Source organism: Rhinolophus hipposideros, assembly GCF_964194185.1.
Source record: "Rhinolophus hipposideros genome assembly, chromosome: 9".
In the NCBI taxonomy this organism is placed as follows: domain Eukaryota; kingdom Metazoa; phylum Chordata; class Mammalia; order Chiroptera; family Rhinolophidae; genus Rhinolophus; species Rhinolophus hipposideros.
This window is the reverse complement of record NC_138055.1, coordinates 89,159,420-89,173,361: the sequence shown is the minus strand read 5'-3', so window position 1 is coordinate 89,173,361 and position 13,942 is coordinate 89,159,420. Positions and strand designations below refer to the sequence as shown.

Below are 13,942 nucleotides of genomic sequence, written 5' to 3'. Positions count from 1 at the left end.
CCGAGTGAGGGACTCCCCGATTCTGCTTCTCCAGGGACAAGGAGCGAGGGAGAAGCCATTGCTGTCTGAATGGTGACTTCCAGAGTTCCTACATGCTCTTCTGCATCTCCTAACAACAGGACTGCCTCCAGGCTCTTTCTCCCACCTAACATCTGTCCCCTGCATCGAGAGTAAAGGGATTTAATTGGGAGCACGTCCCCACGTCAGTCAAACTCTGAGAACTCCCCATGTACCAGATATTGGGCAAAGAGAGCACTCAGGCAGAGTGCTTAACTAGGGATCCACGGACAGGTGTCAGGGGCCTGCGAACCTCCCCAACACAGCACGCAAAATATATGAGGGCTCAGGCACATTGCTGGGGAGAGGGTTCAGGTTTTTTCATCAGATTCTACAATTGCATGCAAGCCACAAAGGTTAAAAAAATCTCTGCATCAGGGAGATAAAAGGGGGGGGAAATGCCTAGGTCCAGCTCTCTGATGAGAGGCAGACTTTGATAAGGGCACTACTGGAGGAACGAAAAAATGCTGTTGAGGGAAGGGGGAGCAGAGTTCATTCCAACAGGGCTATTGCTAGGACACCCTCTCCCCCAACCTGGTTTGGGGATTCCAGTTTGTAAGGAGGAAACACCAGCACTCTTACTTCCCCCAGGCCCAGAGCCTCTCACTAGCACCTTTCGCAAGTATTCCCAGGAGAGTTGAGGCTGACTCTATTCCTGCCAGGGAGGAGAAGGAGGACATCGAGAGGCAGTAGGAAGGAAGCTCATCCTGAAAATGAGCAATGACCCTGTTCTACAATTTTTTCCTCTTCTACCCAGCTCCCATTCTCACCATTCTCATCATTCTCATAAATTCCTGAGGTACTTTGTAATCCTGACACTCAATTAATGCTTAATCCTTAATCAAGTCCTTTAGCCTTAATGTATCTATTTTAAGGAAGTCACTTCTCAGAGAGCCGCCTCACTCTCCATGCTAGTCTTTCCTCTCACCCTTACATCCAGAAACTGTGCCATTACCATGTTTCATTTTCCTCCAAAAACTCATCCCCCTCTGAAATTCCTATCCACTTAGTTATGTCTTTTCCTCATGGAATGTAAGCTCCATGACAGTAAAGCCTTTAAATTTCTGGTTTCCTCCTATGTCCCTAATACATACAACACTGCCTGGCATATACGAGGGCTCAATAAGTATTTGTTGAATGGATGAGTGTCTGTCTTTCCTGTCCCTTTGTATTCTTCTGCACAGTATCTCAACCCAGAGAGAAAGTGTAAGGAGAAATGAAAGCACCTTTTTCTCATGAGAACAATTTTGAGATGCTGGGAGTGCAAGACAGCCCTTAATTAAAATGATCATTGCAGAGTGTAGCCAGAGAACTGTGTGTGAAACCCAGAACTTTAGTCTTCTATCGCCTTCTACGACTCTACAGCCAAATTCTGTCACTTCTGTTTTTGACAGCTCTCAGCTTTCTTCTGTCACCATTCTCAGCTAGGCACTCGTTGCCCACACTTTAGGTCACTCCAACAACCACCTGAGTGGCCTCTATCTCTAAGCCATCTTGCAAACATCCAACAACTTAATCTACCTGTAATCACAATTCCAAGGACATAAAAGGTACTTGGGGCCGGCCTGGTGGCTCACGTGGTTTGGAGCGCCATGCTCCCAACGCCGAGGTCACCGGTTCGATTCCCACATGGGCCAGTGAGCTGCACCCTTTACAGCTAAGATGGTGAACAGCTGTCCCTGAAGCAGGGCTGCCGTGAGCTGCCGCGGACTGCTGTGTGCTGCTGAGTGCTGCCATGAGCGGCCGGTGGCCAGTGTGAGTGGCCGGCAGCTGGTGAGAGCTGCCCTGAACGGCCGACCAACGACCGGCAACCCACTGCCTGGGCCAGGGAGCTGTGTCCTACACAACTAGACTGAGAACAACAGCTTGAACTGGAGTGGGGGGGGTAGAAGAAAGGGGGAGAACAAAAAGGTATTTAATAAACGCCTGAAGAACTAAAGTATGAATCAGTGGCTGGAAATAAGAAAACACTGCCTTCCATCATATTAAATCCCCGCTTTAATCAATGTCTGTTCCCTGCCAAGTTCAAACTCAGCAGTTGGTACAGGACAATCCACAATTATGTCACAACCACCTTTTCAATCTCATCTTCACACCATGTGAGCCTCTGCACTCCAGGATTTGTACTCCCTAAACGTTTACTTAGCATATGCCATATTCCTCCAGTGTAAATATTCACCTTTGCTTAGACACACCCCAATAATCACAACCTACTGGAGCTGGAGGCCTGAAAAATTCAAGCCAAAGGACTTCCTTTTGAGAAAATACAGTAAAATACTAAGAAATGCTGGGTACAATATGACAAACGTCTATTTACACAGCAACCTCTCCATAAAGTCAAGGAAATCTCCAGGGGTCAAAAAATTAAGATGTGACTGTCAGAACAGCATGCTAGCACTTTGGTAGCCTCTTAATCCGGGGCAACCAACTTTAGGTAATAGATTAAATAAATTTGTTTTAAATTATTAAAAATAAAATACAGTACTTAAAAAAAAACCCAATTTGAAAGTCCAACAAAACTTACAGATTTGAAAATACAGTCATTGAATCAAGTGACAAAATGGGGTAAGTGTCTCTGCCTCAGTTTCCCACACTAGTTTTCTTCCCATTTCTTTGTGCCTGTGCAATTTTCCCTGCCTTTGCTGCTGGGAAGTTGTTCACCTGAGATGTGCTCCCTCTCTTCCTGTCCCTTTCCTCAGGCCCTCCACTCAGCTGAAATTAAAAAAACAAAAAAACAAAAACCTAGCACTGAGAATATATATTAACACTATGTCCCTGGTACATGAGGAAATCCCTAATGTCTTCCCTCCACCTGCCAATCTCTCACCCAGAAATGATGGTGAGCAGAGCTGGGAGACCAGCTGGTTGGTGAGGGAGGGTGTGTGTGTGCACATGCCTGTAAGCATCCATCTGAACCCTGGCTTGGCAGACAGGGTGGAAAGGAGCGGATCAGAGGATTTGTAAGAAGATCTCAGCAGAGAGGGCTTTAATCTTTGAGGCAACTGCTGGGATGGAGACCATGTTGTGAGAGGTGACCTTGGAGACCAAGTAGCCAGAAGCTGGAATACCTCCCACCTCAGTTCAGGCAACTGAGTCCTGAAAGACCAGGGCCATGATGGCAAAGACTGATTGGCCCCTTGGCCCCTCAGTGACACTGGAGGTTCCAAACCTAGCCCATTCCAAAGATTAGGAAACTGAAGCCCTCCAGAGAAAAGGGGTTTGCCCAAGGACCTCCGTAAGTCAGTTACAAAGCTAGGCCTGGAACTGAGCTGCCTGCCCCGGGTTCCTGCCTTCAGGCCCAGAAACCCTGAGTACTCAGGGGCATGCAGCACAGGGACAGGCTGGCTCTTCCTAACTGCTGAGCTTCTGTGCCCTGGCACATCCCCAAAACATCTCTCATTCTCAGAAAAATCCTTGCTTTCTAATCTACCCTCCCCTCCACCCCAATGCAAATATTTACCTGGGATCAGAAAGGAAGGTTGGAGGCAGCACTGAACATCACAGAGAAAAAGAGTGGTTAAAGAATGTGTTACTTGGTGGCAGGTGCTGGCCATGGATGTCCTGGAGACTGCTGAGGAACTGGGCACAGCTGTGTCATGGCAGAGACGCTGAAGAAGCACTGGGAAAAGGGCTAGCTGAGGAACGAATCTATCCACTCCTGCCTCCCCAACCGTTCTCTAAGTCCTATCAGATTGTAACTGCGAGGGGAAGAAATGGGAACAAACATTCACTGAGCTCCTAATATGTGCTGCACTTATGTTAAATCGAATCAGGCACCTAATATATGGTAGGCTCACTAAATCTTATTTAGTCCTAAGAAATGATCTACAGAGAGGGCATTATAACCTGTTACCCGGATGAAGCATCTGAGGCTTGAAAAGATGTACCTTATACGAGATCCTGCAACTGGTGAGTAATAGAGCTTGGATTTGAACCCTGCCCTGCCTTCAAACTGCTTAATTTTTTCCAGAAACCATCGATGTTTGTTGTTGTTTTTTTAATCCCACTCAGTCTTCCATTAAAAAGTAAATGCTCCATAAACGTTTTACTTTAAATTTTAAAATGAATCACCTGCAGCCATTCAAGATTTGCAAAGTAAATAAAAACTGAAAAATACACATCACTCAATTTCTTGGGCATTTATATATCTTGGTCTGTGGGGAACGTCATTTCTCTATTCCCAACCCCAGCTTTATTTCTCCTTTTCCCACGCGTGGGCCCTCCTCCCAGACCCTGATCCATAGCCTCTGCTCCACACAAGAACAGTTTACAAGAAATGGGTCGAGGAGGCAGAGAATCTCTCTTCCCGGGGCCTGATTTCTCATCTGTTAGTAAAGGGGATGGATGCCCGATGTTTGTGACTATGCAGCCATTAAGTCACAGGCTGGGCAGCAGCCACGGGTCTTCACACTCAGTGTCCCCAGGGGTCTGAGGTGGTAGGGGCCAACACGACAAATTTCAGCTTCCTGGCCAGTCCCCTTGGTTGTTGCATCAACCGAGTCAGGGGTGCCCCAAGTTTTATTGAATTTTCCCTGTATTTATATCACTGTTTAAATGACAGTGGCTCAGGCCCCAACATCTGTTAGTAAATTCCAAGCTTTTCATATTCTTTTCATACATAGCAGGAATTTACTTTTGAATGCCAGTCAGTTTTTCTATACCTAAATAAGCTAAAGACACACACAAAAAATAATTTTTCGGGGGCGGCCAGTTCGCTCAGTTGGTTAGAGTGCGGTGCTCTTAACAACAAGGTTGACAGTTCAATCCCCACATGGGCCACTGCAAGCTGTGCCTCCACTAAATTGAAATAACTATTTGACTTGGAGCTGATGGGTCCTGGAAAAACACACTTAAAAAAAAAATTTTTTTTCGGCTTTCTTATTTTTCTAATGGAGAATTCTTGTTTAAGGTATTCCAGAATCCAGCATCTAATTATCACTGCTTATTATACTTTATTTTTTCTTGTCAATGATTTCTTGGTCAGAATAGTGGGATTATAGGTGAGTGTTAAATTCTCCTTCATACTCTTCTGTATACCATAGCACTTTTATTGATTTACGCCTTGATTTGGTCCAGAAAAAAATTAAAGGGCTTACAAGGACCATAGAATGTAAGATGACACAAACTAAAAGTAGTTGTGGGGGCAAAAAAATTAAAGGTATAGAAACAAAACCGACACCAAAATGCAGATCATAAAATCTTTTACGCTTTTTTCCAGATGAACCAAAAATTGAATTCTGAAGTTTTCCAGTAACCAACACAAAGGGAGTGGTTTTACAATTTACATGGCCAATAAAAATTGAAACAAACTGGTTGCTCAAGAGAAGCATAGCTATTTCTATTATTTTGGGAGGGCTCTCACACAGGATAAACAATGTTTCTCAATCCCATCCTTACAGCAGCTCAGATGCAGAATTTCATAGGGTTGTATCTCGTAGCATTTAGATCCTTGGTCTTCCGTGGCCACTTCCTAAGTTAGTACATCAGTTGTATTTGGATGCCTAAAACATAAAATAGTAACTTTACAGGATTAATGTGGTCCAGATTCACAGCTGTCATCTAGTATAATGAACATGCTTTATAATCATAAATATTTTTAAAGTAAATCACACTTTTATACATAAAAATAGGCTAAATTAATCTATGCTCATAGTAGTGACTGAAAGGAACCCCAAGGGGGGCTGCTGGGGTGCTAGTAGTGTTGTTTCTTCATCAGGGTGCTCGTTACACTGGTTTGTTCAGTTTGTAGAAATTCATCAAGCTATACACTTATATGGGCACTTTTCTGTACATGCAAGATACTTCAATGAATAGTTTAAAAACAAACACACAACCAGGGGCAAGAACAACTTTCATCCTTATTAAAAAAAAAAAAAGTTGGTTAGTAGTTAAAGAAATTTTTTTAAATTAGCATAAAAATTGTATACTAAAATATCACAAGGTGAAAATATCCAGTTTGCTTATCTCGTGGATACTTCTAACACTGAAGACAGCACTTGTTAGAAACTAAGTCTGTAAAAGTTTAAAGATCTATCGGTCATGCTTTGCTCAGAATACATAACATATTCAGCCCAATGCCCTCTACATACTCTATCCAAACTATTCTCACCTCTTCCAGTAGTATTTTTTTTTTTTTTACATCAGATAACACTTTGGATCATAAGGTCAAAAGAGTAACTTGAAAGTGCAAAATGTATGGTTGGCCTAGTTAAGACCTCATCATCCTTGGATATAAGGAGAAGTGCTCAAGGAAATTAAAAGGGTAGATTCTGAGACTGGTGGAACTTAGTAGAGAACTAGACAGTGAGCAGGCGACTCCCAGAACAGCCTCTAGGCCTCATTCCAAAGCAAACTGTGCTATGGCGGCTGCGCTGCTCTGCTCCATAAAGCTCAGCACTAGAGGGCAAGACCAGGCTCCGTGGCCTGGAAAATTACTGCAGTACAACTACCAGCTGCTCCTAAAACCAGCACAGAGGTGGTTGCTTCAGTAAACCTTGTGCTGCAGAGCAGCTCTGACCACGCAGGGTGCCGGGTAAGCAGCCCAGCACCACCCGGCAGGCGAATGGGGCCTCACCTCAGACTGAGGAGCCCTGGTGGTGGGCAGGACAGACAGGGCGGCTATGTTGCTGCAGTTTGGGGGACCATATCGGAATAGGGACTAAAGAGACCAGGGAAGAGAGACACCGGGGTGTGGGTAAGGTCTCCTGTTGTCACACCTGGTGTTAATAGTACAGTGCTAGGTCCGAAGAAAACACACAAATTAAAAAAGCATTGATGTCTTACTTCTTATCCTTTGCATTTGTGTTTAAAGGCCGTTGTTTACATGTATTATGGTATGAGGGACAAGACCTAGGTTCTATTCTTGGATCAGCCACTGATTGAAACAAAAAAACAGTATCTGCTAGTGGAAACTAACCAATCAGGTGCTCAGAAATTCAGAGCTTACCATCCATAACCAGAAGGTATTTAGGCCTTTGGCCCATTGAGCCTTTGAGCGACGGCCTGCTCCTAACCCTTTGGAGTGTACTTTCTCTTCTAATAATGGCCCTTGAGCCACTGCCTTCTGCTCAGGCCCGCTTTTACCTCTTTGAAGTGTACTTTTTCTTTTTCTTTTTTCTTCTAATAAACTGCTCTTTCACCCAAAAAATAAAAAATAAATAAATAAAAAGAAGGTATTTGAGTGCCTAGTGCCTAGTATGTAACCAGATTTGAATACTGATCTGAAGTTACACGTGGCAGCTGGGGGACTAGAATGGCGTCATAAACAGAGGTAAGTAGGACACAAGAACAGGAGCCAGAGGTTCCATGGGCAAGAGGCCAGCCCAGCCAGTGCTGTGAGACAGAGGCCCAGGCCACACGGTGCACAGGAAGCAGTGTGTGTCCTGTCCCCCATCGCCTCTGCTCTGAGTTTCAACTCTAAGCCACACCATCCCTGCTCTGCCCACACATCTGTCTCATCTGTTTCTCCCTCTCTCCCTGCCTGCGTCTCAGATTACCGTTCTGCCCTGAGTTACCTCTGTTACTGGAGGGTTTGTATCCTTTCCAAATCGGAACGGCTGTGGTGACCCCAGGAGCTGCCTGACATCTGCGTGTGCCTTCTCAGCCCTCTCAGAGGCCATGAGAAATCACCAGAGACAACCAGAGAGATGTGTTATAGACTTACAGCAGTAAAAGCCAATTAATACCTGAGCTCGAGAATACTTTGGGGTTCCGCAGGTAAACCTGGCACTTAAATGGGGACATACCAGACCCAGCCTGGCAAGATCTAGATAGCGAGCACACGCTATCGTTCAGCCCTGGCTCTGTGCCCAAGCGCAATCTCAGCTCCAGCACCACGTTGGTCCCAGCAGGTCAAAGATAGAGCAAAGAACCTAGAAACCATTTTGGTCCAGACCTCCGCCCTTGGGCACAACTTAGCTAATTCAATCTGAACAAATGAGTATAACTTGTTAAAACCTGCCAGAGTGCAGTCTTTAACTTCCAATAATAGTCTGTTCCCAGGACTGCTTTTCAGCTAGTACACACCGGCACAGCTTACCAGTTATTAAAATACAGAAGTACTTACGAACATGTTGGGATATAGTGACAACCCCAGACCCTCTGAATGCCCGACTACTACCCCGACCTGTCCCCAGGAGAGCTTCATGACACAGCAGGCAAAGGGCTGATGCAGCCACAGCAAGGGACCTTCAGTCCCCTGCAGGGATCGTGGTAGGCACCATCATCCCTACCAAAGGATGGTTGTTTTGCTATTTCCCTTGCCTGTTCCATTCTACATGGCCACCCTAGTCTAAAACTTTCAACAGCTTTCTCTTACCTATAAATGTCACTCTTTAAGGTTGTTATTCAAGGTCATTTGTGATACAGCACCATTCTATATTCTCCTCCACACCTTCTGCTGCACCAAACCCAGAGGTTCAACATCCCCAAATACTAACTTTCCCATCTCTCGGTCTTTGTTTACACTGCTCTTTCTTCCTGGAGTAGTCTTCTCTTTCTATTATAGCCATTAAAATCTTACCAACGCAAGATCTCCTGAAATTAGTTGAAAGAGCTGTGTCCCATTCACAGAAGTGTCACAGCAACATCTAGGTTCTACATTTATAAAATTTAATGACCGTTTCATATTATGATTTTTTTTTATATGTGCACCTGAACTCCCCTCCTAGAGTGAAAGAAGATGAAGTCGTTCTATCTAAGTGACCTAGCACCATGCCTTGCTTGAGGTATGTGCTAAATAAATATTTGAGTGAGTGAACAGCTCTAATTCTTTTGTTCAAGGGACCCATTTTCTATCTGTTAATGATTTTGGTTACTTTTCTCTGAAGTTACTCCAATTGTGGTTGTATCTTTTTTTAAATATGGAATCCAAATTGCACATCAGCCATACTTTCAACTACTGGGTTATTTCATGAAGATGAAGCTGGAGGCCCGCTCCCTGTCATTACTTTACCACCCTGAAGTTTGTGACTGCCATCTCTCTATAGACTTCTTCCAGCACCAGACTGATGTACTAGTCACATGGGGACAGGCAAATGAAAGGCTCCTGGGATGAAGGCGGGCCTTACAGATGACAGGAAAGCTGGTGATGGAGTGAGTTGGCAGGGAGGAGTTGCTCGAAAGGAGTCAGGGTGGCTTGTTGGCGAGCAGAACCAAGATGGGACTCTGGTAGCTGTGGTCAAAGCTAAGGGTACAGTCCTGGGAGGGGAAGTTTTACTACCCTGGTTGCTGTGGAGAGGCCAGGGTGTAGAAGACCGAATGCCAGCAACTCCCTTCCTGCCTCTCTATTTCTTAATTCCTCCTCCCTGCTCTGCCTTCATAGGAATAGCTCTTGAGCTGGAAGTATGACCTATATGGACAAGAGGACTTTGATGCAAAAGGTCTGGGCTTCTTAAAAAACAAAGATGGGAGACAAGGAGCCAGAAACCACAGCCACTGTATAAATCTCATTCCAAAAGGAAATCACCGGAAAGACCTGAACACAATGAGCCGGCCCAGCATGAAAAGTCACCCTGCAGAGCAAAGGATTTCAGGGATTCTAGGAGGCCAAGAAGAAGACAAGTGAGCCATCAGTGCCTAGGCTTGACTCATTCGAAAATGATGGTTAAGGAAACAAAGCCAATTCTGGAACTGTACTGGGAACATTTTTCGGTAAAAGGGTCAGTTTGGAAAAGGAAACAAACGATAAGGAAACCCAGTCAGAGAGTTAAGATTCATTTAGAAGGGAAACCAAACAGACCCAAAAATTGATTAAGGATGAAACAGCCAACAGCAGACAGAGGTTGGAAGCCAGAGTGTGAATTCCGATCATGGCAAACTGGTTCTGGCCTCTGAGGAGAAAGCACACTTGAAGTAAAGAAAATATATGTGGGTAGAAGGGAGGTCACTGATTTCAGGGTCACAAAACAACTGCTTTCCTCTGTTTTTAATCTGTGCAGAAGATCCCACTGGCTAGCACATTAATAAAATGGTGGCCACACTGAGAAGGGGTGTCCCAAGGGAAAAAGAAGGGTGATCCCTCCCAGGGATTCCCACCTGTACACACTCCAACTGGGCTCATCCACTTGGGACTATGGGTATGGAAGGGTAGATTCACTGTCTTTCAGAGGGACGAACAAGGCTCAGGGGAGGAAGAACTAGCTATGGGAAGGCAGATTTTGGTCATCAGAAGGAAGAATTCTCCTAGTCGGAACTGTGGCTAAGCAGTTTTCCTCGTGATGTGCTGAGTTCTCTGGCCCTGGAAATGCTCAGGAAGGGGAGATCACGTAACTTTAGTATACAGACTAGAAGGAACCTTGGATATCAGTTGATCCAACTTCCTCCTTCTACCTGAGAAACTGCCATTTTCCCCTTGATTCCCCAACTTGTTAGTGGCAGGACCAGGAACCCCAGTCTCCCAACTCACAACCAGAATTAGTTCAGCTGCCAGAACCAGCTGAAATAATTACGGACCCGTGTAATTCCCTCTCTTTGACAAAAGACAAAGCACCACACCCAACTCTGGGCAGAGCAGTTCACACAAGGACCTGTCAGACCATCTTCTCACGAGCAATTGCGTCATTCCTTCAGTTTTCAGAAAAGGGCAAGTGACGGCATGGGAGGGAGAGAACGTGCTACAACTATGACACGCCACGCCTCGGGTTTGGGAAGACAACCCGGTCGTTCTGAGAGTCTTTCCACTCCTTCCAACTGTTACATGGACCTTTCACAGCCCCTGACACTTTCAGAGTTTACTTTGTTAGCTCCATCAACAGTAAATTGAAAATTACCTCGGATAGTCATGCCTATTTAAGTAAAAAGAGACCATTCCCTCCCCCATTTCCCTAGGAGAAACTAAGGCACAGAAAAATTAAGTGGCTTTGGCTAAGTTAAAAAGAATTAAGTGTCCACTGTGCTGTCCATTGTCTCCTTGAGCAGGGTCTGGGTAGTGTGATAAATTCCGTAGGGTTCCCCCCAAGAAAGACGTCTGACAAGTCGCGGTAAGAGTCGCAGGTCTAGGAGAGGGGACGGCTGGGTGAGAAGGTGGGAGATTTGGAGGAAGTGGAAGGGGCAGGGAGGGGAGTGGCGTGTGGGCAGTGGGAAGGAGGGGTGGCTCCAGGAGGCATTGTTAAAATGAAGAACCGCAGAAAAGGCAGCAGGAGGGGAAATGGAGCAAGCCGGGAGGAGGTGGTGAGCAAAGTTTGGGCCACGCAGGCTGCAGCGCGCCGCCTCGGTGGAGACCGCGGAGCGCATCCCAGACACAGATCCCCAGCCCGCGCGTGGACCGCGCGTGTCTCTTCCAGGGAGACTGCAAGGCTGGCACCGCGGCAAGTGCCCCAAGTGTCCGCCAGCATTTCCGCGTGGCGGGGGCGGGGGGGGGCCTATCTCCCCGTCGCCCTCCGAGGACAGAGGCGAACGGCCCCGAGGATGCCCGGCCCCTGGTGGCTGGGCGGCCAGGCCCGGGCTGGGCACCTCGTCGCTCGGCCTCCGCACCCCCTTCCATCTCGGAGGAGGCAGAGGGGCGGCGCCGGGCACCTGGAGACGAAAACGAGTTGAAAATCGGGTCTGAGGACCAGAGACGGGTCTTCCCAGCGCCGGCGCCACCGGCCCCACCCCCTCCCACCTCCGACCCCGGCGGGTGCTACTTACTCCGGTTCAGGGGGTTCCCGCCGACCTGGGCTGACGCCACCAGTTCCAGATAAAGAGTCCAGAGTCCCACCGACACCACGGCGAGCGCCAGCAGCAGCCGGAAGCGCCGCCGCAGCAGCTTGGCCGGGCGCAGGAGCAGCAGGAGCAGCGCGGCTCGGGGGCTCCCCATGGCGCTGCGCCCGGGCGGCCGCCGCCAGCCCCCGCCCCCCGGCCGGCCCGGCGCCCCGGACGCGCGGGGTCCCCGCCCCAGCGCAGGGTCTCAGGGCTGCGCCGAGGCCGTCGCCCCCGGCCACGCTCCCGCGGGGCGCCGGCTCATGCTCCGCGCAGCAGGGGTCGGTCAGCAGCGCGGGCGCCGCGCCGCGGCCCCAAGTCTCTCCGGGAGCCGAGCCCGGCTCCTCCTCCCCGAGTGTCCTCCGCGCGGCTCTCCTTCGCTCTCCACGCCTCTGCTCGTCGCCGCGCGCTGCCTCGCTCCCTCCCTCCGCTCGCTCTCACTCGCTGCCCACCCGAGGTTTCCTAGGTGCGCGCCCGCCCGCCTCTCCTCCCCGCTCCGCCCGCTCCAGCCCTCTCCCAGCCCCGGCCGCCGCCGCGCACCCACCTGTCCAGGCCCCGCCCCCGGGGTGCAGGTGGGCCCCGCCCCAAAGGAGCTCTGGGGAGGGGAAAGAGACCCTCTGGCCTCCCTGGGCAGCAAGAGGCGGAGCCCGAGGACCGGTGACTGGCACCCCCTCGCACTGAGCAGGGAGGGATGAGGGGTAGATGGAGGAGGCGTGTTGCAATCTGGACTCTGACTGAGGGAAACTGAGGTACCGCCCAGGCACTGGACGGTGGAGTTCCCCAAGCAAAAGTGTAGTAGAAGCTGGGTATATTCGGGGCGAGGGGGGGGTTCGTGTTGGGGTGACGCTCGAAGTTTGGGTTTCACGGCCTTTCGTGACCTACACCGACCCTGCTCCCTACTTTAGTTAACAAGAGTAGACGTGCTAGTTGGGATGCAGTGACCGCTTAATTGAGCCTTAGGAGTCGTCTCTTCCAGGTCGAATTTGAAGACGCTTCCTTTTCAGCCTCAACCACATTTCCAGGAGGTACTGGAAAGTTATATGGCCCCCAGGGTGAACCCCAAGTAACTATAACCAGACTAGGATGAAATAGCTGGTGGGGAAGAGTCAATGTTGGAGGGCTCTGAAGAATTAAAAATCAAAAAAGAAAAGAACTCCTCCAGTGTTGAAAAGATCATCAAGACTTTCTGTAGTATCCAGTTCTCTGCCTTCAGGCAGGTAAAACATCTGATTTAAATGAGATAGTTAAGGGCTGCCAGATGGTCCAGTTGGTTAGAGCAGAAGCTCTTAACAACAGTGTTGTTGGTTCAATTCCCGCATGGGATCCTGGGAAAGACACACTGTTCCCCGATATTCCCCAATAAAAATTAAAAAGAAATAAATGAGATAGTTAAGGTCCAGCTGAGCCGAGTGGGTTGCCTCAGGTCATTCAGCAGCTAATAATGCAGGTTTATTTTACACTCTTTCTCCTGGGGAAAATGGTCAAGAACCAACGACAAAGTGGAGGATCAAAAGCTTTCTGGACATCTTAAAATCAAATAACATGCAAATACTCTTTCCAAGCAGGAGTTCACAGAATGGAGGGCTATGTTTCCCCTTCTTTTGCTACCACCTTTGCTGGATGATCAATAGTTCAATTGTCTTTATTGGATTATTGTAACTTTTCCTTAGCTAGCTCCCAGCCCCCCCCCCATCCCACCCTAGCCATCCTCTCTACTACCAGACAGTCTTTATAAAATTCTCTTACACTTCCGTACACTTGGTCAGAAATATTGAATGGCTTCCAAGTGCTTGCTGATTAAAATGCAAACTAAATCTGAATTCAAGGCCTTCTAAAACGTTTTCCAACTTTGAGACCATCGGAAACCTGCTCCAACTAAAATGGGTGTATTCACTGCCCCTTAATACATTTTGTTTTCTAGTTGGTCAGGTTTGACCCTTTCTTCAAGGTCCATTTCAGATTCTAGGAAGCTTTATTGGACAAGTCCAATCCTGAGCAACTCCACCTTCCTTGGAACTTTAGTATTATTTACAGTGGGTCTCACCCACTTCTAAATACAGGCTCACTTTTGAGTGTAAATCTCATTCCCCCAACTTAACCTGAGAACTCAAAAGTGGGAACTTCAAATCCCTGGTACGTAGCATGTCGGGGAGGAAAAATCATCCTCTACCCTTCAAGTTCTTCTGGATGGACTAATAATCAAATT

At 47.8% G+C, this 13,942-nt stretch overlaps 1 protein-coding gene across 1 annotated transcript in view; it reads right to left on the bottom strand.

Annotated features, from left to right (window-relative positions):
- The window catches only part of B4GALNT3 (beta-1,4-N-acetyl-galactosaminyltransferase 3), a gene marked incomplete at its 5' end in the record, with an annotated part of 89,408 nt that extends 77,554 nt beyond the window's left edge, over positions 1–11,854 (bottom strand). The window contains one exon of the mRNA XM_081058866.1: positions 11,686–11,854. Coding sequence (XP_080914992.1) covers positions 11,686–11,854 — 169 coding nt within the window. The remainder of the gene's footprint in view (positions 1–11,685) is intronic.
- Between the last annotated feature and the right edge of the window lie 2,088 nt (positions 11,855–13,942).